At 38.6% G+C, this 24,776-nt stretch overlaps 1 protein-coding gene across 1 annotated transcript; it reads right to left on the bottom strand.

Annotated features, from left to right (window-relative positions):
- Positions 1–608: 608 nt before the first annotated feature.
- Positions 609–19,871, bottom strand: GPBP1L1 (GC-rich promoter binding protein 1 like 1). Its single transcript, XM_026853814.1, has 11 exons — positions 18,987–19,871; positions 18,010–18,124; positions 16,726–16,855; positions 16,080–16,363; positions 13,234–13,306; positions 11,909–12,102; positions 7,828–7,968; positions 3,456–3,614; positions 2,755–2,879; positions 1,789–1,891; positions 609–1,534 (listed from the first exon to the last, which is right to left on the bottom strand). Exons 2-11 carry the CDS (start codon positions 18,067–18,069, stop codon positions 1,388–1,390), a joined length of 1,416 nt encoding a protein of 471 aa, XP_026709615.1. The 5' UTR covers positions 18,070–18,124; positions 18,987–19,871; the 3' UTR covers positions 609–1,387.
- Positions 19,872–24,776: the final 4,905 nt, after the last annotated feature.

Below are 24,776 nucleotides of genomic sequence, written 5' to 3'. Positions count from 1 at the left end.
TCCCCCCAGGATTTCATACCCCACATGCAATTCCATCCAACCCCCTAACAGTGCACAACCATGCCAATACTTTCCAGTCCAAAATGTTTGTGTACAAGCTGAACTTAAAACAGACACTGAAATATCTTAGGCCACAACTGAGTTGTTTGTAAAATCCTTTTTAATCTAATAGAAATGTTTTCATGAATTTTTAAAAAAGATTTCAATGAAAACAGCTTTGGATTCAGACATTCCCTTGCCACGTTGTGAACATAAACAGCAGCATTGCACTAGGAACAAGTGACACCGACCAGTCGAGCTTCACGATTTTGTATGAAGCAGAAAAAAAAAAAAAAAAGCACACTGCTTGAAGTAGAAGATAATTTGAATTATTTTCTCTCATTTCTTTTTTAAAAAAAAACCAAATATGGGCTATCATCTCACCATTGTTCTCCCTCTCCCTTCTTAAAGGAAGAGTTTAGCTCCTGCAGTCTGAGCGCTACAGCAATGTTTGCCAAGTGGAAAAATACAGTGGGAGAAGAAACTATTTATCCCCAGAGCTATTAAACCCCCAAAGTTGCAGGTCCCTTTAGAGGAAAGCTTTTCTTACATAAGAAAGACAATTAGAATTGGCAAACTGATGCAAAATATTTATTCCAAGTTAGTTATTTTTGATGCAGTAGTTTTTCCCCCTCATACAGACTCAATGTGATAGTCACTTTTTTAAATCTGTAAATAATGTTATCAAAATAATCTTAATCTTTGAAATCTCACAAAAAATTTATATTTTACAATCCACCCTGAATATCAAGGCTGCAAGAAGAAGAACACAAACAAGTCCTATATCCAAATATTTTACAGCTGTACCCAAAAAAAGAAAACCACAAACGCCTGGTTAAGTGATGAAGCTCCCCGAGCCGCCAAAAAAAATAAAATAAAATAAAAAATTCATGTTATTAGCATTAATTTAACATAATTAGAACTTCAATAGCCATTTTGTCATTGACAATGATTGTTTTAGCACACTGTTACCGCACAACATTATGTAATGCAGGCGGCACTGTTAGAAGCTTGTTGTTGCAAAGATCAGTCAGCCACTTGTGTCCTGCTTACAAGACTGAACTTGTGCACTGCCCCACAAGGGATTTTTGTCAAAATTTGCTAGCTGCACAAACTTCTATTAAGCATTAGGGCAAAACCAAAAGAAAAAGCTAAAGAAGCCAATTTCTCTCTTCTTTGGGATACAATTATTTCCCTTGTGCATGAAGTATCAACAACAAAAGAAAAAACTGAACAGACTGGAGACAGAATAAACTCTGTTTAGTTTATACAACCCCAAACACATGTTGAACTATGAACTGAGTTTATTGGGTTGGTTTTATTTATTTTAATTTTCTTGTGCCCACTTTCAGGCATCATCATCTGACGTTTCGCTGCTACTAGTTTCTGTGTCTGAGTCCTCAATCTTTGTCTTAAAAGTGCTTCTCCAGTGGAACAACAGGCTGGAGCCGCGGCCCTGAAGAAATCCATTCTTCCCAAATCCATTTCTTCTTCGCTGTAGGAATGAAAGCAAGTTTTAAACCAAGCAAAAGTGCAGAGAGTAACTGTCACCAACCATCTGTGGACCCAGATTATGCATTTAACTGCATGCACATGCTCTGCACGGGTAACGCAGTCATCAGTCACACTACAATCTCACTTCAATTCTTTGTCTTCTTGAACATCCTTAAGAATTACACCACAGAAGACGTGTGCATGAGAAGGGAGAGGGAGAAGAGCAGTCATGAGTGGCAAGAGCTGTAAACATACCTGCTCTGATTTAATTTGGAACTCTTTGAGCTCATCCTCCGTGAGGGGAAGGTAGTTCTCATCATTTTCAGGATACTCCTGCCATCCCATTTCTTTCAATAACCTGATTTGTGGAGAAAATAAAAGGAGCACGGGAATTAAAGTAAGGGAACAAAGGCAAAGGAGAGAACGTTTTGTACACGAAGCACAAGGTTTTGATATTAAATCACTCCTGATTCACCAGGGAATCTTCTGTATGAGGCAGACTTCAACAATGTTTCATGTTTACCCAACATTTTTTGTACTCGGTGTCTTTTACAAATATTTAATCATCAGCAATCCTGTACAACGGGTAGATAACTAGTCTGGCAGAAGAAAAGCAAAGCAGAGATTTGAAATTCTATCCAAGGACACTGAAAGAGGACACAAGGCAATCAAACCAGTATCACAGCTCAGAATTCTCCTAAAACTTACCCTCCGCTTACACCAGATGCTCACACACTGTTTACTCACTGAAGCCAGATACAAGCTGAGACACTAGGTAAATATTTTCTTAACTCTCCCCCACTTTTACAGCATTTAAAGCAGCACAGGAGTATTTTAACTGCAGACAGAGAAGTGGTGTGTGAGTGTGTACCTACAAGTCTTCAGACCATTTTGTTTAGGGCACCTGCTTGTAAATTCACCAGAATCACATTAGGTTTGTCCTCACTCCTGGTGTGGGCAGGTAAATATCTAGGTAGCACCAACACAAGGGGATGTGGCACTAGAGAAGTGTAGTTACAGACCTTGCAAAGTCTTGGCTCACCTTCAATAAGGCTCCACCCAGTCCAGCACTAGTCAGGAAACCCACACACCTCTAGCTCAGTACACACAAAACTACTGCTGCTTCCCAGAGTGTTGTGTTTGAAATAGTTTCCTTCTCCTCAAACAGGCCTAGGACTTGGCCTCCTTTACTCCAGACACCTTATTTTACCTTTTACTCACCTGTGTTCTGCTTCCAATGAATGAGAGAGGTTTTCCCCCTCCTCTGGCAACGGGAGAGAAAGGCCATTCTGATGGCAGTTCTCTTCCCAGTTTTCCTTTGGTTCTGGTGTGCTGTTGCTCTCCATCTAAAGAAAAATAAAAGCGTCGAAGTGGGCTTTGCACAGACCATGCCAACAGCACGGTTCCAAGTTCGAGCTTCGTTTTTGGAAGCAAAGCAAAGCTTTTCACCTTGAGTCAGTGGTTTTTACAGAGCCTGGACTGATAATTATGCCGCAGACTTACACATTTAGAGGTCTGGTCTAAGCCTCCACGCCTTAAGCCACTATCCTGCACCTTTCACAAGCACTGAAATCAACTTTCCTGTGGTGTAGTTTGACAAGGAAGTTTGAAAGCAAAATAAGATTTTAAAATATGGTATTGTTCTACTCCTTAGAGAATCCTTGCAAAAATCTAATTATCATCACTGTCTGTGACCTTCCCTTCCACCTTATTTATTAATTACCTATTTACATTTCATCATGTTATGGACCTCCCTGCATCACAGTGCTGTGCATTACTCCTGCTGGCATTTGTGCCAGACCAGTGGAAATCATTCCTCTCCTCCACCAGAACTTGAACTACATTCACTGCTCTGCTTTTTTCCAGTACACAACTCCTTAAATACATAATGATCATACATACAGTAAGGACAGCAATCTTACATCATCCAGCTTGTCACATTCTCTGTTCTCTGTTATCTCCCCGTTTCTATCATCTTTCAGTGCCTTCAGGAATTCGCTCTTTTTATCAGTGGTACGGCGCATCAGCTTCGTCAAGCGTGAAGAGCAGATCTCGATGGGAGGGGTGGTGCTGGAAGGACTCTAGACAAGGAAGGTAGAATATAGAGGCTTACAAACTGTATTGCTGCAAAGATGGGGCCCTTTTCAGGGTCTGTGCTTACACCTTTCAAACATCCATCAGTTTTTTGGCTGGCTCTTAACCCCTCAAACCAGAAAAATCTTATGTCAAATTCCCATCAAAAAAATACTGACTGGTGAGGCACATTCACTTCTTCCCTTACTAGCACTCTGTTCTCCCACTTAACCATTATCAAGTCTTAATTTTTTTTTCTTCCCCTAGGAGTCAATTCACAGAGCCATAAAAATATTTTATTTTGTTCCTTGGCAATGTAACTCTCTCAAGCAATGCTGGAGTTTACAACAGAATATTAAGGCAGAGAACTTCATGCAGAACTCTTACCCTACAAAAATTCAAAAATTAAGATTAGTCTCAGGTCAAATTTGCATCTTAAGCCATCCTGACAGACTCTACCCTGAAATTAAGCTACAGGGTGGTGTAATCTTCTTCCAGGGAGTGGTTACATGCTTAACTAACCACAACTGGATGTGAAATGGGTAGCCACAGCCTCATTATCCTCCCCTGGAGAGCACGTGGCTGATTCCTTGCTATGTACACTCACAGCCCAGTGCATCAGTGTGGAGCCAGACACAGACAACCCTGGAGCCAGTTGGAAATTGGCTCAGGTCAATTCATGAACCCAAGGTAACCTCTCATGCTCTTCCACAGTGCCTAAGCTTTCTTAATTATCTTGAATCTGTGATCCAGGCAGAAGGCCCAAGAGTTTGCACATGAGCAGTATCCCAGCCATGACACTGCAATAAAAGCACTATTAACCAAGATGAGCTTTCAGTTTAATCTAGTCCATGATTTTGACTGGGCACACAAAAGAAACCTAAGGGTATGTTATGTGAAAGTTCCCAATATCCTAACTTTCTGCTCATATATGGAGTTCACATCTGGCTACTCTTAAAACAATGAGCAATTTAGCCATTAGTATGGAGACCTGCATTAGAATCTTGCATGCAAAACTATTCTTTCCCATTGCTTACTTGTTTTTTTTCCCCTCAATATTAATTAAAACAGAGTAAAATTTCCTAAAGCCTGGAGTGTTTTTCTCCCCCCCCCGACTTTTTTTTAAACTGCAGTGGGAAGGTTGCAAATCCAGGCTCTTCAAAATGAATCTCCTTCGCAAAGTATTTTTATCATACTCACACTGCTCTGAGCAAAGATCTAGGGAACTAAAATATTTAGCAAACAAAAACAAGGCAGCAACTGCTGCTTGTATTTTTAATGCTTGTTGCACATGAAACACTGGTGTGCAATAATGCCTTTCAGGGAAGCACACGCTGAAAGTATGTCTTACAGTAAACATTTCTCAAGTGGCCTTTGCAGATTTTGCCTAATTCAACACAGTAAAGAATAAATCAGCAATTGTAACAGACAAAAGTGGCTGTGAGTATTAGGATAAGAAGCTAGCACGGTACTGAAATTAAGCTCTCAACATGGTAACTACTTTGTCTGCAGTGACGGAAGGTAAAAATGAACAAAGGAGACTAAAAATTAGATGTCTTCTGGTGTGGGAATATAACAGCAATATATAGGCAAGAAGGATTGTAAACACGCTCAAGTGACTTGCAGCTGGGTTTTTGACAAACACGTATGGTACTAAATGTTGTTTAGTTTTGTGTGTAAAACACAAAACATCCGTGGCAAAACATCCGCGTTGAGATAACACAGGCCTGTAATAGACTCAGAGGCACCTTATCAAACATGCTTGAGATTCCTGCCCTGCTGTGGGAAAGAGCAAAGCATAGTGGAAACCCACACCTGCAAAAATCCCTAATACACAGGTGAAAGCAGCAGCTTCAACAACTTTTTCTCCTCTTTCTGGCTAGCAATGACCAAACTCTGCAGTGCCTATGTCCCCACTTGCATGCCTCTGCTTTGGTGATGCTGCAGGCATCCCCTGGGTCACGACACGAGAGCAGGTTTACACTTTGCATTTTGTCTGTGGTTTTAAGGATGTTCCTGCACCCTGCCTGTGTCAGCTCACACATTTACTCATTTGGAACATTCTACTCAAGCTCCTTACTATTGGCTGTTTTAAAGCTTCATAGAACTGCCGAGATACTAAAAATTTCTACACATTAGGGGAAGACAGTTATAGCTAAAGTTTAGAAACAACTGATCCCTGAAAGGGAGTTTAATTTCACCTCTATTCTCATTTTACGCATAGCCTTCTGTAGAAGTGTTTTTACACAACATTCTCTTTTAGTACTGAAGGGGTACAAGTAGACATTTTTGGTATGTTTTCTAAAGGGAAGTTTAGCCCTTTCACTGAAATGTCAAAGCATCTCTGTTGGGTTTTTTTGTTTGTTTTTAACGAGAGCACTACACATCATCTCAGATTTGTTCAGATGTCAGTCTATGTTACAGGGGTGGCTACTCTTACAGAAAAGTCATACTGAATAATTTTAAGAATTCAGACTGTATCTTAACATGGTTTTCTTAGACTGGCTTGTGGGGACATGGTGCCAGTTGGCACTCTTAGTTTTCAACACACTGTGGTCTCTTATGCATAAAGGTGTTATTTTCAACACTTCTGCAGCAGGGGCATTATCCCCATTTCAGAAATAAAGAGGCAGAGGTTATTGTGGTAGGCTGGTGGAGATAGGATTACAGTAGTATTTGCTGGCCACGGTCCTGTATTTTCACACTGCAAGTCTCCAACAAATTCAAAGAAAAATGTATTACAAGCGTTCAATTTTAGTTGGGAGGAATTTTTAAGCCCTTTTTGTTTAGTTGATTGATGCTGGTAATACAAGAAGTATTCAAGGAAGTACTGCTTGTTCTGGGGAAAAACCAGCTGCCTACTCCTGCTGTCAGATTAGTACCTGACATCTTTGCTGACTAAAGTTTCACTCAAGACCTTGGGGGGTGGGGTGGGTGTGTGAAGGAGACAACTTGCATTACGACTGTATGATATAAAGTGATTACCCATCTCAGCATCTACCTGGAGGTGAAAGCCTACTGAAGCTTACATATTTATGCTGCAAAGGTGTCCATACTGTGCTGTGCATTACACAAAACGAAAAGCTGTCAGTAGCACAAAGGACTCAGTCTAAGGACAGACAAAAGCAAGGTAAGGGAAAGGAATACAGTGCAAGATCTGTTTGTCAAAGTGACAGGTGCATGCTTGTTAACTACTGCTTTTAATGACCACTTTTACACTCGGCAGTGGCTAAAGCAGAAAAGCACAGGCTGTTGCAAAGTAAAGCCTGAAAAGCACAGAATCATAAAGATGACAAAGTCTTATTTCAGAAGTAAGATCTGTAAAGAAACAAGACAAATGCACAACTAGAAAAAAACATCCCACTGTTGCACTTGAAACACACACACTCTCATTTAAAATTTTGTGAAGACTTCATTTATGGTAGTCTGTTTTATTTTTGTTCTTTTTACATAGGCTCACAAACCTGTTGAATTTTGATTCCCAGGAGCAGAGGAGAAAAGTTATTCAGTGTCACTTTTTTGTTAAGCTTTGTGGAATTTCAAGGTCCCACCAGCATTTTGTACACAAGCTATAAAGTGAAGCATAGGAACGCTGGCCAAAATGTGTTATTTCACAGTTACTGCTGAAATGTTAACAGATTTATATTCCAAGGTTCTCTCCATACTTGAGACCAAACCTGGAGGTAGGTCAGTTCCCACCTCAGCAGATTACCTCCTTCCAACACCGAAATTAAAAACAGACACTGTAGCTGAAGGCACACGTATACATGCTAAACTCCCACAACCCCCTCAGAACTCATTGCTTGTGCTGCTGTTCTAAAGAAAGGAAATGAGGCAGATCACCTCCTTCCCCTTCTTTTCCCATACTGACGAACAGCATGATACCAGTTTATCTATCTATTCACATCAGTTCTTGCTATCTGCACTCCAATAACACCAAGTCTGCGCACGTCTTGTTATGCAATACTATGTAAAGCTTTAGTATTTTTTAAATTGGAGGGAAGTTATAATACATTTGGACAAAGATGAATGCTTTTACATCCAGGTAAACCACATTTTTCTTTCTTCTGGTGCATCAGAACATGTTAAGAATGTACAAGTGAGTCATTCTTCAAGGGTGCAAAGGTAGGTACCATGTATAGAGAGGACCATATCGTGTTTAAGCTATAGTAGGTGATAGTGTTAGAAGTTCCCACCCTATTCCCAAACCCAACCCCTTACCTCTTTGGGAGAGGTGAGGACTGAGCCACTCGCCAGTACCGCTGGTTTGGTTACAGACACTGGACTGGTAAAGGCAGAGTCACGGCTGGAGGAAAGCGAGCCTGGTTTATGTTCACTTCTGTTGGCTTTCCATGGACTTGGCTATATTGAAGAGAACAAAATACTGGACAGTAAATGGTAAGGCAAAAAAGGGGTTGCTTGCAAGTAGCTGGCTGTTGTACAGATTTAGCGTTTTTTTCCTTCCTCTCCAATAACAGTCTCAACAAGTTTACCTCGACACTCACTTTTTCCCACCCCCATCATCTTCTGTCTTACCCAAACCACACACAGCTCTGCTTCATGGGCACCACTCTCCAGTAAAACTGTTAGAGCTCAAAGAGAAAATCCAGCATTGCTCTTCATTAACTGGAATCACCACCAAGAAATGCAATGCATCTTACAGCTACCCACAGATGGGAAGTAAAAAAATCCCAATTAAATTCACATTACATATGGGAACAGTGTATGCCACAGAGAAAGGGTTTGCATCACTTGACAGGAACCTCCCCTGCGTGAGGAAGAAGCACACATCAAGGAATATTTCTGTCCAGGCTGAGAATGTAAATTACTTATTTCCTAGGGCCCTGAAAGTGTCCATCATTACACTGATTTAGCAACAACAACAGAAAAAAAAAAAGAAAAAAGAAAAAGCAGTCAGTTTATTAAAGTGCATGAACACTTGCTGCTTTGCTCTGGATACTCTCTGCAGTACCCCTTCAAATACACTGGTGATTTGGCTGAAAAGCAAAGACTTCAAGGTAAGTTTTTGTTACTTGGAATGTTATTGTCAAGTCTCTTATCAGCCAAGGACAAACACTGTGAAGGGACAGTCTTTACAAGAAGGATCTTAACAAGAAACTTCTATCAGTAGCACAAGAAAAACACCCATCAGCACTAAACCATACTGGTTCCTTTGACCCATTAGACTTCTGAAGCCACCTTCAAGTCATTAGCAAAATAACTCATGCAGAAGTGGGATTCAGTTAAATCTGAGATGCAACAGATCTTGCATTCTGCAAGCAATGAGAGCAGAAGCCATTACTTCAGTATGTTCTCACCCTCCATTGGGTTATTTCATTAATTTTAAAATAAATAACTTGGTAGGGGAGGCCATCAGCGTTACTCTTTCACTCCTACTTAAAAACAAGAGCAGTCCACATTACTGAATGGTTTATCTGGCATTCACAGCACACATTCCAAACATTCCCTTCAAACCCAGAAAATATCCTGATCTGCGCAATATTGTCTGGTACCAAAATTAGGGTGTAGAATTACTATGACAAAAAGTTATCTGCGCAGATCCGGTGCTTGCACCGTTTAAGATGCCCAGCTCTTAGCTGCTGACTGTTGTTCTCCCAGTTTCCACAAAGGGGCAGCTTAGACAAATTCAAGGACAGACCCCTACTGCTTTCTTAGGGAGGCCACTAGATTCAAGCACAACTAGAGATGAATATCAAAAGGAATCATTTGCAGATTATGACCTTCATGGATTGCTTGACTGTGAACAATGATTGATCTCCATTAGCCAAGAAAGAATGCATTTGTTTCACTGCCACCACTTCTTTTCAACACTACCTGGTACAATTTAACAGAAACATTTTTCATTGAGTCTGCCTGTGACACCTTTTCAATACTGCTGACTTTGTCAAAAGGAATGTTTTGACCCCTCTACTACTTTATACATGGCAATTTCTGTACAACTTCCTAGAAGTTTTCAGAATAATGCATTCTACCAGAGCTGCTCTATGTCTGTACCTTTATAAAAGGCATCATGCACACAGTTTTTCTGAGTAAGGATATGCTGATATCCCACCTTTCAGCTTTGCCAATAGTCACCATTCATTAACAAAAGCCTGCTGATGACACCAGCAGACAATTATTCTCTCTTGCAATCCCCACTGCTGAGAAGAGCCACACTCCCCCAACGATCACAGCACTATGCCAATGCATATACACTTAAAAATTAATATCTAAACCACTAAATACATATTTATATCCTGTAAACATAACTGATTTCTTGGGCTACATATCAAAAGTCAGTACCTTCTCCACGAGACAAATACCATTTCACAAGTTATCAATATTGTAATACCTCAGGTATCAATCCAGGTGTAATCCAGACCTACCAACTGGTTCAGTACAGTAAAAACTTCATTAAAAGAAACTTAGGCAGCTAGCACTACATGTTGTCATAATCTCTGATTTAAATATAGATACACAATCTGGAATGCAAATGAGAGCTACATAACATGTAAAACAAGCTAACAAAAAAGCCCTACCATTATTTTTGATGTAAACTGAACTTCCACAAGGAAGTCACAAGGCTGTCTCAGAAAAACAGGTAATATTTTTCAAAATATCTATAAAAATGAAAGGGTTTATTCTAACTATAAGCACTGATTAATGCACTTTGTTTCATCTGAAGAATCAAAACAAAGCCTAATTTCAGAACACAGTTAGGAAAAGCTTCAAGACAGCTCTTCTAGATAGAATTAATGAAAAACCTCTGACTACGGGTTTTAGAAGTAGCCAAAACAAATGCAATGGTGACTGCACAGCAAGGAGTAACAACTGAACAGATTTTTACATCCAAATTCTACAACTTCAAGCAACTGGTATACCATGACTGGCAGTAACAACAGACATTTACATAGCATTCAGAAGTGCATTTCAACCTCTCAGTCTCTCCAGATGGTACAGCACTAACTTTCAGAACCTGCAAGTTATCTGTGCACACAATAGGATCCAAAACAGAAAAGCTGTATGCATTCCTGTTCACTAGAACTCTATTTACTTTGAGGCAATCGGAGACAACCGAACAGTCTGGACAGAAAATATATCTTTAGCTTTTTGTTTCAAAGACCACTTAAAACATCCAGATTAAAATCGGGGAAGACTATGTATTCACATGTATCAATCAAACTGTACAAGCAAAAATAAAAGCCACAGGAGGCTCCCTATCCGTCAGAAGCTGCATCTTGTTTAACTATTCTCAACAAGTACACATATGGACTGAAAACTGTATGTGGAATTAAAAACTCTTTTATTAGTAACCTTTATAATGGCCCAATTTATCCCATCCCACAGAGATCAGTTGCCAAATTAAGGGTTTATACAAGATTATTTGATAATCGTTTTAACTGTGAGGATTTTTCTTGTAGTTGATAGAATTTAGCCTGAATTAAGAGAAACTTAAAGGGAAAAAGCGCTCTAAACTTGCTTTCTTACAAAAAAAGTTGTTAATCTTTCTTATTTTGCTTTTAACTTTGAAGTGTGTAAGACTAATCTACTCTAATCATAGGAAAGATTTTGTTGGAATGTCACAGCATTAGAAATTAGTAAATTTTAGAACTCAAAGTATTTGGATACCTTTCTAAAGAACAACCTAGCTAATAATTTTCTTTAGCTTCTTAAATACTTTCATTATCAATCCTACAAAGTTTCTATGGCATCTATACATGTAGATTCTCGGGAAAAAATGGGCAAGATAAACCCTAGAACTAAGAAAGAAAAAAGCTACACTTTTTTTTTTTCCAACACTCATACGTTTCTATCAGTAAAAGAATTATAGCACAAACCCCATTACTTTCCCAGGTTGTCTTTAAAGCTCAACTAAATTAGAGCTGAATTACAGGATGCTACAATCTAATCTGATTTTAGCTTCAATTGTGTTTTAAACACATCAAAGTATTGTAACCCAATAAAGATTTTTCAAAGTAGTCACGTGAACAATTTGAGCACATCATAGCACACATTCCACTTCTATAGCATTGCTTGTTTTGTCTAATTCAGATAAGGATTTGTCTAATGCATGGGAACACATCCATTCAAACGGACATTAGTATAGTCAGAAGAGAGGTTAGTTCTCATTATGGACAAGACCAAATGGCTTTTTGACAGGGAACAACAATTTTAGTAGTAACCAGACCTCTACTGTAAAGGCCACTATCCCAGAAACTACTGGATTCCAACTCCTATTTGCCAGGGGGTTGATTCCCTCCTTTGATCTGCAGCTCACTAACTTCACTGGAAAACCCTGTACCTTGGAAGGAGGAGCTGCAGGTTTAGGAACCAGATTTTTGTAGACACTTGGGACAATGGTGGTGGCTTTGTTGCCATTTGCCAGGTGAGAAACAGGTGATGTAAATGCAGCTGAGAAGGCGGCGGCAGGATCCTCTTTTGAAACCTTTTTGATGACCAGCATCTTCGTAGGTTGCTTGGCACTAGGGGGGTTTTCTGTAAAAATAAAATGAGAAACATTCTGAAATACAAATGTTCAGTTTTGTAATAGCTTCAGTATATTGCTCCAGTTTCTCCCCCCTCAATCTTAGATGCTGCACAACTGATTCTGAGACTGCTATCAGCTGTACTTTTGTTTCAGCTTTGAGCAAAAATACTGGATAAGTCCAATCTTTTTTAATTTAACCACAACAGCTCCCTTGCCACTGAAGGGAAAAACCTACAGTGGCATCAGCTAACAGCCTCCCACTATACTACAGGAATCAGAGGAGACATTAGAATTTTTCTGAGCAACCATGGATTGGCTTTGTTAGTCCACTAACACAGCAAAAATACTTTGCTTAACTTATATCTCAAAAGACACAGTGCTTTTACAAACAAGCTCAATTAGTATTTCTTAGCCCAAACCAACACATCTGCAGAAGCAGAACAATTTAACAACAGTAATAGTATAAATAGCTAAAAGACCCATAAATGCTAATTATAATTATTTTTTCAGCAGAACAATAGATACCTGACAAACATTCAAAAAGAATACAATCTGGTACTACAGCAAGAAGTGGTTTTGAAATTCTTCTTTTATTTGTACTATTTACAGTATTAAGCCAACTTATCTAGCTACATTTTAAGTAGAGATTAAACCTGTATTCAGTTGCTAGAACTGGCATTTTGTTTCACACTATTTTTTAAAGGCACTCAAAAGCAAGCCCATTCTGAGTTTAAAAAAAAGAAATCAAATAAATCCAAACCACAGAATGATGACAGTTTTACTGTATTTCTAATATGAAAATCACAACTGGGGAACTAACATCTAGTTCCCTCAAATCTGCTCTATCCTTTAAGTGATGTCTGCATGAAATTGTAACTGCAGTAAGACAGGAAGTAAATGCAACCGTGACATTACTGCCACCAGCAGTTTCTTTTAAGACAACACAAGCACAGTTTCAAGTAGACAAAAAGGCCAAGAGATTAGTGAAAATTGTGGACGGAAAACAAAGGAGAGAAAGCTGCAAACTGTCTGTGTCACTTAAGTCTTTAAAATATTTTTGAGTGAAAAAACTAGCACTTAAACATCACTTATGCTTCAGCATCAGCATTCTGTACAGTGATGTAACTACCTTTACCTACCCCATACTCCAGAAGGTGTCCCTAAAGGTTTGTTCTGGTTGTTGTGTCTTCCAGCTTCTGGATTCAAAGATGGCTGTAAAAAGACAATGCAAATGAGTATATAATTTTATTGCATGTAACAAAAAAATTTCAGTATTAATATTATGCTTCTAGAAACCAGAATACAGGTAGATTTCTCTGAACAGCACCTGAACTAGAAGAGAGTGCTTTGTCACAAGACATCTAAAAATCAAGTTTGTATTATCCTTGGCTTCTGCTGTATTTCCAACATAACTATCAGAGGGTTCACGATAGGCTCTTTAGTATTCTACTATACAATTATGTAGATTCCACCAACCAATACACACATAAAGGATTTAGGTGTTTAATCAGCAGCTCAAAATATAAAACAGATTTCACATCATCGGTATCTGAAGAATCTAGTCTCATTTCCAAAATATTTTTATATAGTAGTTATGCATTAACCCATTAAAAAACAACACACACTCCCCCCAACAAAAGCAATACTAGGCTCCTAATGTAAAGGAACAATGAATATATTTACACATTTACAAAGAAGCTACAGGTAAATTTATGTTAAGCTTCTGAGTCCACCAGGACAATACTGCACACAGACTCAGTGCTCTCTGTAGACTTACCTTTGATTCAGTATCAGAATTCAACTTAATGGAATAACTAAGGACATGTCCAAGCTCAAAGCGGAGTACAGAGAATCTAAGCATTCAATGACAAGTGTTCCTGATGAGCTATTCCTCTTCCCCCGTCCCAAATAACTTCAGTTCAAAATAAAGCCATCTTTTTCCTCTTTTTAATGAATTCTTCATATGTTAGTTACTATGGTGACAGCATAAGTCTCTAATAATGAGCTTCTGAAATAGTAGGCATTCCTGTTCTATAAGAGTTAGGAAAAAATGTCACACCATAGCATAAATTCCTGCCTGAGACCCTAGAAATTCCTCTGTTTCAGTCCTCCATTTTTTAGTTACAGGTCATTTTTTATAGCAAGGGTGCTCACACCACAGGAGAACTTAGACTAACAGCCTGTTCTGCAGACCTGTCAGGAAAAGGTGTTGCCATCATCAGCCACACAGGCCTAAGAGCTACATACTTAACCACAGTATACATTAGTTTTACCACTATGGCAAAGACAATACAGGAGTTGTTTAGCAAAGCTTGCTACTAGACAGTGTGTGGTATTATCATTTAAAAAAAAAAAAAAAAAAGGGGGGGGGGTGGAAGTAATTACAGAAGAAACAGCCATGTAGTACTCATGCAGCACTCATCAAGGCACTGAAGAAGAGAATGAAGAAGTACACTGAAGAAAGATTTAGACCAAGACAGACTACAACAGTACACAGTGGCAATCGTTATAGTAACTTTCTACAATCCAACAGGCTTTTGACAGTCTAAAGAATGAGTTTATAGAAATCCTGAACTGAGAAATCAGATTAACAGAAATCTATACACAAGCTTTATCACTGCTCTCAAGGTATTAACTACAGTGATGAAGGCTACCACTCCTAGACTAAGCAGTTGAACATGAGCATGCAATCACTCTCCAAGCACTTCACTGAAAAAACCCAGCAGCTTAAATCAAAGTGGCTTCTGTGGCAATTTAAGTACAGACTCTAGATTTTGGCCTGAAGCAGCCGTGGGCATTCATACATTTCAATCCAACTCCTAACTTCCTGAATAGAAGCAGTGCCATCAAACTGCCATGACAATTTCAGCTGTAAACAGCCTTCCAGAGAGAAAGGCTGAATAAAACAGCAGAAATCTCAAGATGATGATACACACAAGTGTGCACACTATCACCGAAACCTTTCATTACTGGAGGCAGTAATGGCTTTGGCATTGAAGATGAAGTTAGAGGAAATGCATTAAGTGAAGGGACTGAGTTACCAGAACCTTACAGATGATATTGCCCTCATTACACTGGTGAAGAAGAGCCTAAAGAGAGCAAGAAACAAGATGTAAAAAGCAAAATACATGGTCTGGTATCAGAAAAATCCTCATCAGGGCACAGGAGAAAAAAAAAAAAAAATTGGAAAGAGAAAGCAGGAAAGGTGCATAAATCTCAAAGCACTAGCATTGAGGACTGCACATCCTAAAGATGAAAGCTGTTAAGTCCAAGGACTATCTGGTAAAGTTTGGAAAACTAAAGATATTCCAGTAAAACAGGATGTAAGAGACTACTGTACTGATAATACCACGTGAATCAGAATGCTGGATAAGAAGTTGGTGAATTGGAGATACTGATGGAAGAAATAGCTCAAGAAATCTTGATCCCCAGATTAACAGAGAAACAGGAAAGCATCTTTGATAAAAAAATACTACTCCTGAAGATTCAAGATAGCTGGTTGCAAAGGTCTGAGCACATATCACAAACAAGCTTGGGAATGTTATTACAAATACCAATATGTCCCAGAATGCAGAGGACAGGAACGGCAGGTAGACTGAAGATAAGCTGAACACATGTACTTAGGAGAAAAAAAAAAAGGCTTTGTAAAAAGCCACAAAGTCAGTACAACTGCTTTTCCTGTGGCAGGCAGAAGTGTCACCTTATGGGTTTCACTGAAGATCTGCCTTGTGTTTTCACAATAACCATTTGGGATAATATAGTAATGCGCCAAAATTCACCATCCAACAGGTCGTCAAATCCCGAGGACTCTGGGTACCAGTTAATATCCTGTCAGCACTGGAATAACTTTGTTAAATCTGTTGTGATCTCAGACATGAAATGGAATGCAATTCTAGAGCCTCACCACCTATCAATGCTAATTGAAATGAGATCTGAAAAGCCACTTCTCACAGCTGCCACTTTTAGTGAGAAGCTACACACTTACAAAGTCTTCTTCCTCAAATTGCAACTGCTCTTTATCTTCCTTCTTCTCTTCCCTGGATTCAACAGGCAGCTTTTCTTGAAAGGCGGAACTTTTCCGAGAATGGAAGTTGCCATTCCAGTGGCGATGAACTCCAGTTCCTCCTCCACCACGCTGGTTCACACCATCATGGCCCCGTGAGGGACCATGCCAGCCAGGCTGACTGCCAGAAAGCCCAACATGAGCTCCTTTAGAAACACCAGAATCTACAGAATCATGGCGGAGAAGGGATGGCTGATGCCAGCAGTCTAAACAAAAGGAGATAAGTATGCAAATAAAAAAGTCAACACACCATGCAGAACACTGGAAATATCAGGCTGTTGTTCTTTGTGGTTAACTCAGAGTTCACTAAGTAACTACTAGGCCAAACTTATTCAGCTACAGCAAACTGCTAAGCAAACGAAGCTATGTAATGCACATACAGCTACCACAGAAACCCCTCAAGGCCTGAGCACATGGCACAGGAGAAGAGAATAGCACAAGTTTCTTACAGGATGTTTTGAAAAGGTACAGTTTTGGGAAATGTTATTTGTATTCTGCAGAATTCTTCATTCTGTAAAATATTCCAAAATGTTTGCTCTCAGACTGCATTCTGATCCTTCCTACTCACCTCCTGCAGTTCGGAGGGGCCCATTATTGAAAAATCCATCAGAAGAGTTGTGTCTCCTACGGCTCACCCCAAAACGGCCCTCTCCCCGTGGAAGATGCTCTCCATGTTTCTCAAAGGTGGCTGCAGGGGACTGCAGAAAGTAAAACAATGATGTAATGAAGCATTCATTAGGGCACTCGAGGAGCCTGTCAGTTCAACAGTTACTTAGCCAACAATGTGAACCACACAAGCCACACAAATCATGTGAACCTAATCAGAATGGCACACAAATCTCTGTATCTTATAGAGAATCAGAGAACCTAACACACTAAAATTACCAGCAGTCTTTGCAAACACATACTTTCTGCAAAATTAATTTAAGAATTTCTAAGATACAGAGGTGCTCATCCATTCACTCCCTCTAAGTCAGAAGAGCCGACAGCAATGGAGGGTCCAATCAATCTGATTAAAATTCACAGATACATAAGCAAGTTAAAGCACTTTTGAACTGAAACAACTATGATGCTGTAGAAAACATTAATGCTTCTAGCATTAAGATTCTAAAGAACCTTTTACTCTTCACTTTCCCTCATTTATAAAAAATAATCAGGTTTGTTTTAAATGGATCAAATATCCTGAAATTACTTTTCTCTCCTCATGTTTAAGCTTGAAGGCAAAAGTTGTTTTCTTGTTCATCAGTGTTGTCCATTATGATCTGGTTTGCTATTTTAATGTTTTTATCCACTGCCATGTACAAGTAACACAAGTTCTAAACCAGACTTCCTGGGTCAACCTAAGCTTCTGGAAACAGTTTTATAGAGAAGGTGACAGGGAAACTGCCCTCATTTTAAGGCTGCCAAAAAACTAATGAGTGTTTCTGAGCTTGGAGTTAGAGCCCAAGGTCTTATTATCAATCTACTACTCAGCAAGGGTCAGATTATTTTCCTAAATCAAACCCAAATTATATCCTGAATTGTAAATAAGTGGCAGCTCAAGTCTTGACCACCACAGATTTAGTGCTGTTTCTTTAATGACTTTCTACTTGGGATCTCACTCAAGTCTCAACAGAAAGATGCTGAACTACTCCCATGTCTGAATGCAAAGATTGTTCCTCCTCTGAAATAAAAGGGAAATATTTGTTGAAACAAAGACAAAAAAATTATTTTCACCTTAGTAAGTTTCCAAAAGCCTTCTTTAAAAACACCAAAGAAGTTAAAATTAAACTTTTTAAGTTCAACAAAACACTGGGGCAATGTTTAGCTTTTTGTCATAGCTGTAAAAGAAGGTGATCTGTATTAATATTACCTTGGTTGACTGTGGCGTTGAGAAGTTAAGCCAGGCAGGAACAAAGTCATGCTGCGCCATTTAGGTCCAGTGTCTCCCTTCAATAAAATGAGGCATCAAACCTCATGGCCAGGATCTGTAAACAAAAAAAAAAAACATTCCCTGTCATCTTTCTCAAACTGAAATAATAATATTTATTTCCCAAAGCTTGGCCTATATGAATAGGAGGGAAAAATTGCTGTAGTTTTTCATATTACATGTAAGCATTTGTTTTTCCTGCTGACTTTGTTCATCTGACTGCAACAGGTAAGAACTTAAAATTTCCAGTTACTTCCTGTTTACAAGTAACACACCCATGAAATTCATGATAAGATGGGCGTGGAGGTGGGAAGAAAACAGAACAAATAGCATACAGAAGTCATACAACGCACAGATGTATAAAATCAACACGTGACAGAATGTGGGGTACATTCCTTCATTGCTCGTTGTTTCATAGTCTACAAAGACATGATCACTGCATGGTTATTCCAGAGGCTGTAAATCAAATAAAACCAAACCAGTGATGATGTTAGAGACACTGACAGCAGATCAGAGACCTGGAAGACAACCATATGGCAGCACCTGTACCCCTCAATTAAACTTGTATCCAGATCCACCAACTTCCATACACCAGAGAATACCCTATGGTGAAACTGCTTTCATAGCGAAGAAACCAAATGGTTAGGAACAGAACACAAGCTGGTTGAAGGACCTTAATGGAAGTTCAACCAAAGACCAGTTGAGGTGTCTCACTGAGGAATCTGAAACTGAATTGTTCTTTCCATGTCACAGCAATTTCCACTGCTCAAAATGATAAATATTCCATTATTGGTCCATATAACTGGATTCTGCCTTTTGTGAAAGGTTCTCCAGTTTACTGTTTTATTTTTCAACTTTAATTTATCTATGAACAAGTCAACACTATACAAGCAAAGAAAAATGTACATATGATCACTCACCCTGAGTTTGGCCTCTGTAGTCCAATGTCCTCAGTTTCTGTGCTTCACTGACCTTCGGGTTCCTTCTACAGTATGCTGTAAGGCCAGCCTTGAGGCAATAGTGCGTCTCAAAGCTGAGCACAAGAGGCCGCACTTTGTGCCAACTGTGCCCTTCACCCCCTCAGCTGCTCATTTTAACCTCTCTTTGCACTCTCACTACAAAAAAAAAATTACCTAAGAAGGTAATTTATATTTAAAAAAAGCCACGACCACGTTCACCTCATTAAATTTCCTCAGGTGTGGTAGTACAGAAGTCAGCCTTTACATTACAAAAAGGTTTGTCAAGTCTGCATGACAACATTCAGAGCAACACCATGGTTAATACTGAACAGATACACTCAAGTCTGCTGGATAATTCATGATCTGCAGCAGATCAACCTGAACACTCTGGAAGAAGGACGACGTTACATAAAAATGTTTGCCCCAAATGCTAAGACCTAAACAAGAAGCATCTGCCCAAGTGCTCTTAAAATATAAACTTCATTTTTATCACATACATCTGCTAAAAAAAGGTATAGTATTTTAAAAAATGAATGTTAGGATATATTCCGGTCTTCACGTAACTTGGCTAATGCTCCGCAGAGCTAAGCACTACTTGATATAAAGCTCAAAAGCAGGCACAAATGTTTATCTCCCCGTTTTTCACCATTTACATGCTGAAACATAGGTCACATGAACAAAAAAGAGCCAGGTCCAAAAATAATCTCCTCTATGCTATTTTTTGTAAACTGGGTGCTGCTTTTAAAGGGACACAAATTATTCCACAGGAGCTTGTTCTACAGTGGAGACGTCACTTCTGGGTCATAGTCCTCTTTCATCAAAGAGGTGAGACAGGAACTGTAGTCACTGTAAAAAAAAAAAACCAAAACTCCATCAATACAAGCAGCATAAACATGACAAAGTATGACTAAAGAAAAGAACAGAAGGAGAAACTGAGCAACTGTAGCAGAGTGCCAAAAGCTATTTGATCTCCGATCAAAACAAAAACTGAAATAATCTAATTAAAAAACAAGGACCCTGAAAAGGGTGGTTTTGCTTTTTAAATGATCACTTCCCAGATTTAGTTTACAACAGGGCAATACAAACAAGCTGAATCAGAATAAAGGGAAGAGTGGAGAAACTGCATGCAGCTAATGAAAGAGATTCCACACTTCATAGCAATTTAAAAACCTGCTGCTAAAATAATGAGAGTCTCAGTACAGGTAGGCTTGTCCATTCCATGTGCCTCACCTCCTCTGTGCACCCGTATCACTGCTCGCCTGCTCCAGTACAGCCAGATGCCCCTCTCAAGAGACACATGATAGTAATACATCCAGCATTCCATTAACTCCTCCACAGAAAATACCAACAACATCAATAAAAGAAAAAAAAGAAAAAAAAAGAAAAAAAAAAGAGTTGTTCTGCTATGGCCCCTTTTTCCTTGAACCTTCTTACCTAACCAGAAGCAAACAGATAGTTTACTGCTCTTGAAACGTCTGAAAATTTTTATTACTGTTCTGATGCCATCAGCTGTTTTTCAGGATCCCTTTAGGCATGCCTTATTATGTCTTTATATTTGACTTAAGGGTTTGTTTTCCTTGTTTGGATACAGTTCCATTCTTTGATCAGTTTTGGCTTTCATTGCACTTGTTATGCCATCCTTTACTCTGCAAAGCATGCAAGTTTTTTTTAAGTGTTTAAGACTGTTTTGATAGAGGCTCAAAATACACACAGAGAGGGAATAGTAGAAGAATCACCACCTTTTTATGCTCTGGGTCATTCCCTTTAATAAACCCCCTAATTTTCATAGCAAATTTTTCTTTCTGGAACTAGATGTTATTGTTGTGTAGGGGAGTTTGGAGAGAGGAAAACATCTCTGCGCCTAAGTTGTGAGCCATGATCACATTTCTGGAGGTAGAGCACTAGCAAGCAGCCTCACAACCTCTACAAACTACCAGCCAAGACGAGGCAAAACCAGAGTGGACATGAACATACACAATATTGACCCAGGAAGTTTTTGAGCATCCCACCGCATACCACAAGCCCGTAAGTATCACACACTGCAAACGGTAAAAGTGCTAACCTACTGACACCTGTTTTTATACTAAAGGATAATTTTTCAGTGTGTATAGGGACATCTTGGAACATCTGCTACAGAACAGTCTTCCCATCACACTGAACTCACAGTGTACAGAACTCCTTTAAATGTGACCTTCTGAGGCTGCTACCAAACATTTGAGTAGGAAGCAGAAGATAAAACAGGGACAAAGTCAATGCAGTTGACTATATTTAAACAAGATTCATTACCTTCTGAATAAATATGGTTTTCAGAACAAACTATATAGCAATTAAACCATGTCAAACTATTGACAGAAGTCATATAATTTAAGAAGTTGATTTAATGAACCCTGAGGATGATTCACAGCTATGTGAAAAATGGACCTAAACAGAGCAAAGCCTGCACAGAATTGTTCCTCGGATTTAAGGGTATCTAAACAAATGAACACCACTGAAATAAAACTTCTGAAGTAGGAACTAGGTCTGAGTATACAACAAAAAATAAACACACCACAGAAGTATAATACCCAGGTTCCACTTCACAAAAAAGGTTCCCAGCACTTTTGGAAAACGAAATGGAAAAGGAAAGCACATCAACAGTTTGCAAAACCTGTGCTGCTGCAAGACATCTTTTTATATTTCAGCACAATCACAACCAAAGTGAAACTCTGCAAAACTCCAACCAGGGCTCCCAGAATACTTTCTCTGACTTTTAAGCCAGAATCTGTATTACATTTTATTACCAGTCAGTGCTTGTATGTAAATCCATTGAATTGTTTTCCGTTTAGACACATTTATATTTTTTGCCTCTCAAATGAGAAGGGACACAGTTTACTTGTGCTTTGTCTAAAAGTCAATTTGTGGCTATAAAAATGTAAGCCTCAATTCAATTGGAAGTTTTCTTGTGCTACCGAAGTGCTCAACCATATTTTATTTGGTTTCCCATGATACTCATGATTTTTTATGCACGATATATGTACTCATCAATTCATCTTTCTTCCAAGATGTCAGACTATTTATGAAAGCTTTCTGAACACCTCTAATCATCCTCACTAACCTTTACCGTATCTTTTACATATAACATCACCAAAACAGCATAAACTATTCAAGATTTGGGAGCATGACCAATTTATACAGTGCCAAAATTGTGCATTTTTTAACCTTTCTTCCCAATAGCTAACATTGGTGTTTTGGTCTTTTTTATTACTACATAGAACTGAAGTGACCTTTGCCAGCTACTCAATAATGAACAGAGACAAGAGATGCCTCAAAGTACAGGTGGGGTCTGCTTTTCTCTGGCCATGCACACGAACATGTGTGTGGAACAAACACATATTCCCTGAAGGCAAAGTTCCCAATTCTTCTCATACTGCATTTACAGTTCAATTGAACTGGTCTCTGCTTCACTATAGAAAACAGCAAGGACAAAGATCACCCCTGGTAGCCACTCCCAATTCCAAGAAAAAAAGCCAATGGAAGTGCTCATTAATGCAAATTTAATTAATTCTCTCTCCTTTTAAATGAGTTTAAGTTCCAATTTTTTCTGGAAACACGTATCAGAAAAAGAGTAACTAATAATAATATCACTGAATGAGATGTTTTATAAAGACATATCTCCTTTCAGAACAATGAAACCTGCATTAAATGAGCTTTGGTGAAGAAAAAAAAGATGTTGTCTGTCAGCTACCCCAAAAGATTCTTTCACTGATCAAAATAAAGTCTTTGGCAAGATATATAAATACATAAAAAAATTAAACTCTGTATTAGCACTTGGGTTCCACTTGTTAACAGTTCTAATTAACCTTAAAACGTTTTTAAATTAGCAATTTTTGCATGCTGCATTAAAACTGTTTTCACTGTTATTTCATATCAGCTTATTTTCATGGTTTTGTTGTTAAAGTACTTTTTTCCCTTGAAAAGCAACTTTCATATCTAAATATCTTTCACCATGTCATTTAACATGCAAGTGGAAGAAGCGATACTTATCACTGAGCTAAACAAGTTTAAATTGTCAGATGCTCTTTTATAGTGCCAGATTTGTGTATTTATTTAAACAAATATTAAAAAATTGACATGAAAATGGAAGGAACATACAAGAATATTCAATTTAAAGAAGAAACATACTTAGTCAACACAAAATTCCCATCCTCCAGTACACCACTCAAAGCATTCTGGCTGTGTTACAGCTGAATATAGTTGCCCAGTTGTTTTAATCCCCCTGTTAACTTTCATTTCTACTCCTAACATAGACTTGATCAAAGTTAATCTCTAAACCATAGTTTCTAAAGCTTAGATTCTCAAGCTTTCCAGACGTACCTTGCAGTAGGAACCACGGAGGTATTTAATATGTAAAGACCTATACTGACTAGAATATAAGACTAGAGACACAAGCTAATCAAATCCACTGAGCTTTGAAATTACTCACTGGAAATGTGTCAAGATGTTTCAAAAGTCCTAACAAAGTGCATAGATTAGCCTTATCAGCAGTGCATTTTTACTATTACTTCCCCTACCATCTCTTGCCTTGGCCTACAAAACTGTAAAAGCCCAATGGGAAGCAAAATCCGCTGAGTTACAATATCGCCGGCCATGTTGCGCTGTCCTTGCACACAACTTCTCTGGGAATACCTGAAACTAGGGCTTCTAACCTTTGCTCGCATTACATAATGCAGCGCACATTTCTGAAATGGACACATTTTACTGGATGCTTTTTCTGCCTCATTGTACCCTGCAAATGTCGTCAGGTCCCTTCAACCCTGCTGTCTACCTAGAATATTATTAATTACAGCCACTAATTCTGTTTCTCCTCTCCTACAACAGCAAATCACAAAGAGGAGGAGCCTCTAATGGAAAACCAGAATAAAAGTAAACTTTACCCTTCATTATACATTTATTAATCCAGCTAAGAGCAGCTGTAAAAGGTCACAAGGACAACATCTGTCTATCCCTGTCACAATTTCAGTTCACTTCATTGCATTTCTATGTATTAAATTGAACATGTTTACTTAAAAAAAGTAAAGATTTGTTTTTCTAACTGGCCAAGTCAATTGGGATTTCAGTAATATTCCTAAAGATCAGATGTCAGCTGGGTTACAAAAGCATTCAGAAAAATTAGTGAACAATTTAATGGATGCATAAGGCAGAACAGAATTTACTTCCCTCATCACTTTTCTTTCTGTGCAGCTCTTTTAAAGTTATTTAATCAAGCAGACAGGCCTAAACATACACAACAGATCTTTCCACTTAGCTACTCTACAGAGTAGAGTGTCATTTAATAGATGTATGTTAATTTATGATAAAGAATTAGTACCACATGCAGTCAATAAAATATGATCTCCTCCTAACAACTTTTGATTCATCCAACACATTCACAGAAATAGGGGGTCACAGCCTGGAGCCCAACCTAGGAGTCATCAAAAGCATGCTAACCGATTTCCTTAAGGATATCAGAAAGACACACGTGAAATTTCATTATCCTGTTTTCCAAAAAAGCAGAACATGGCTTGGCCTTACTGTTAGAAACATGTTATTGAATAAGATAATCATATTTGGGCGTACAGTCCTTTTAAAATAATGTAATTATAAAACTTGCCTCAACCTCACATGCATTAGGCCTTACTATAAAAGACACAAGTGTAGCATTACTAGTTCAACAGTTGTCATAACTACTGGTGAGCTACGTCTTCTCAAGTTGAGATTGTTTATTTGCAGTTC

Source organism: Athene cunicularia (assembly GCF_003259725.1).
Source record: "Athene cunicularia isolate RWA chromosome 8 unlocalized genomic scaffold, athCun1 chr8_part1, whole genome shotgun sequence".
NCBI classification, from domain to species: Eukaryota; Metazoa; Chordata; class Aves; order Strigiformes; family Strigidae; genus Athene; species Athene cunicularia.
The sequence above is the reverse complement of the archived record's forward strand: the minus strand, read 5'-3'. Positions and strand labels throughout refer to the sequence as shown.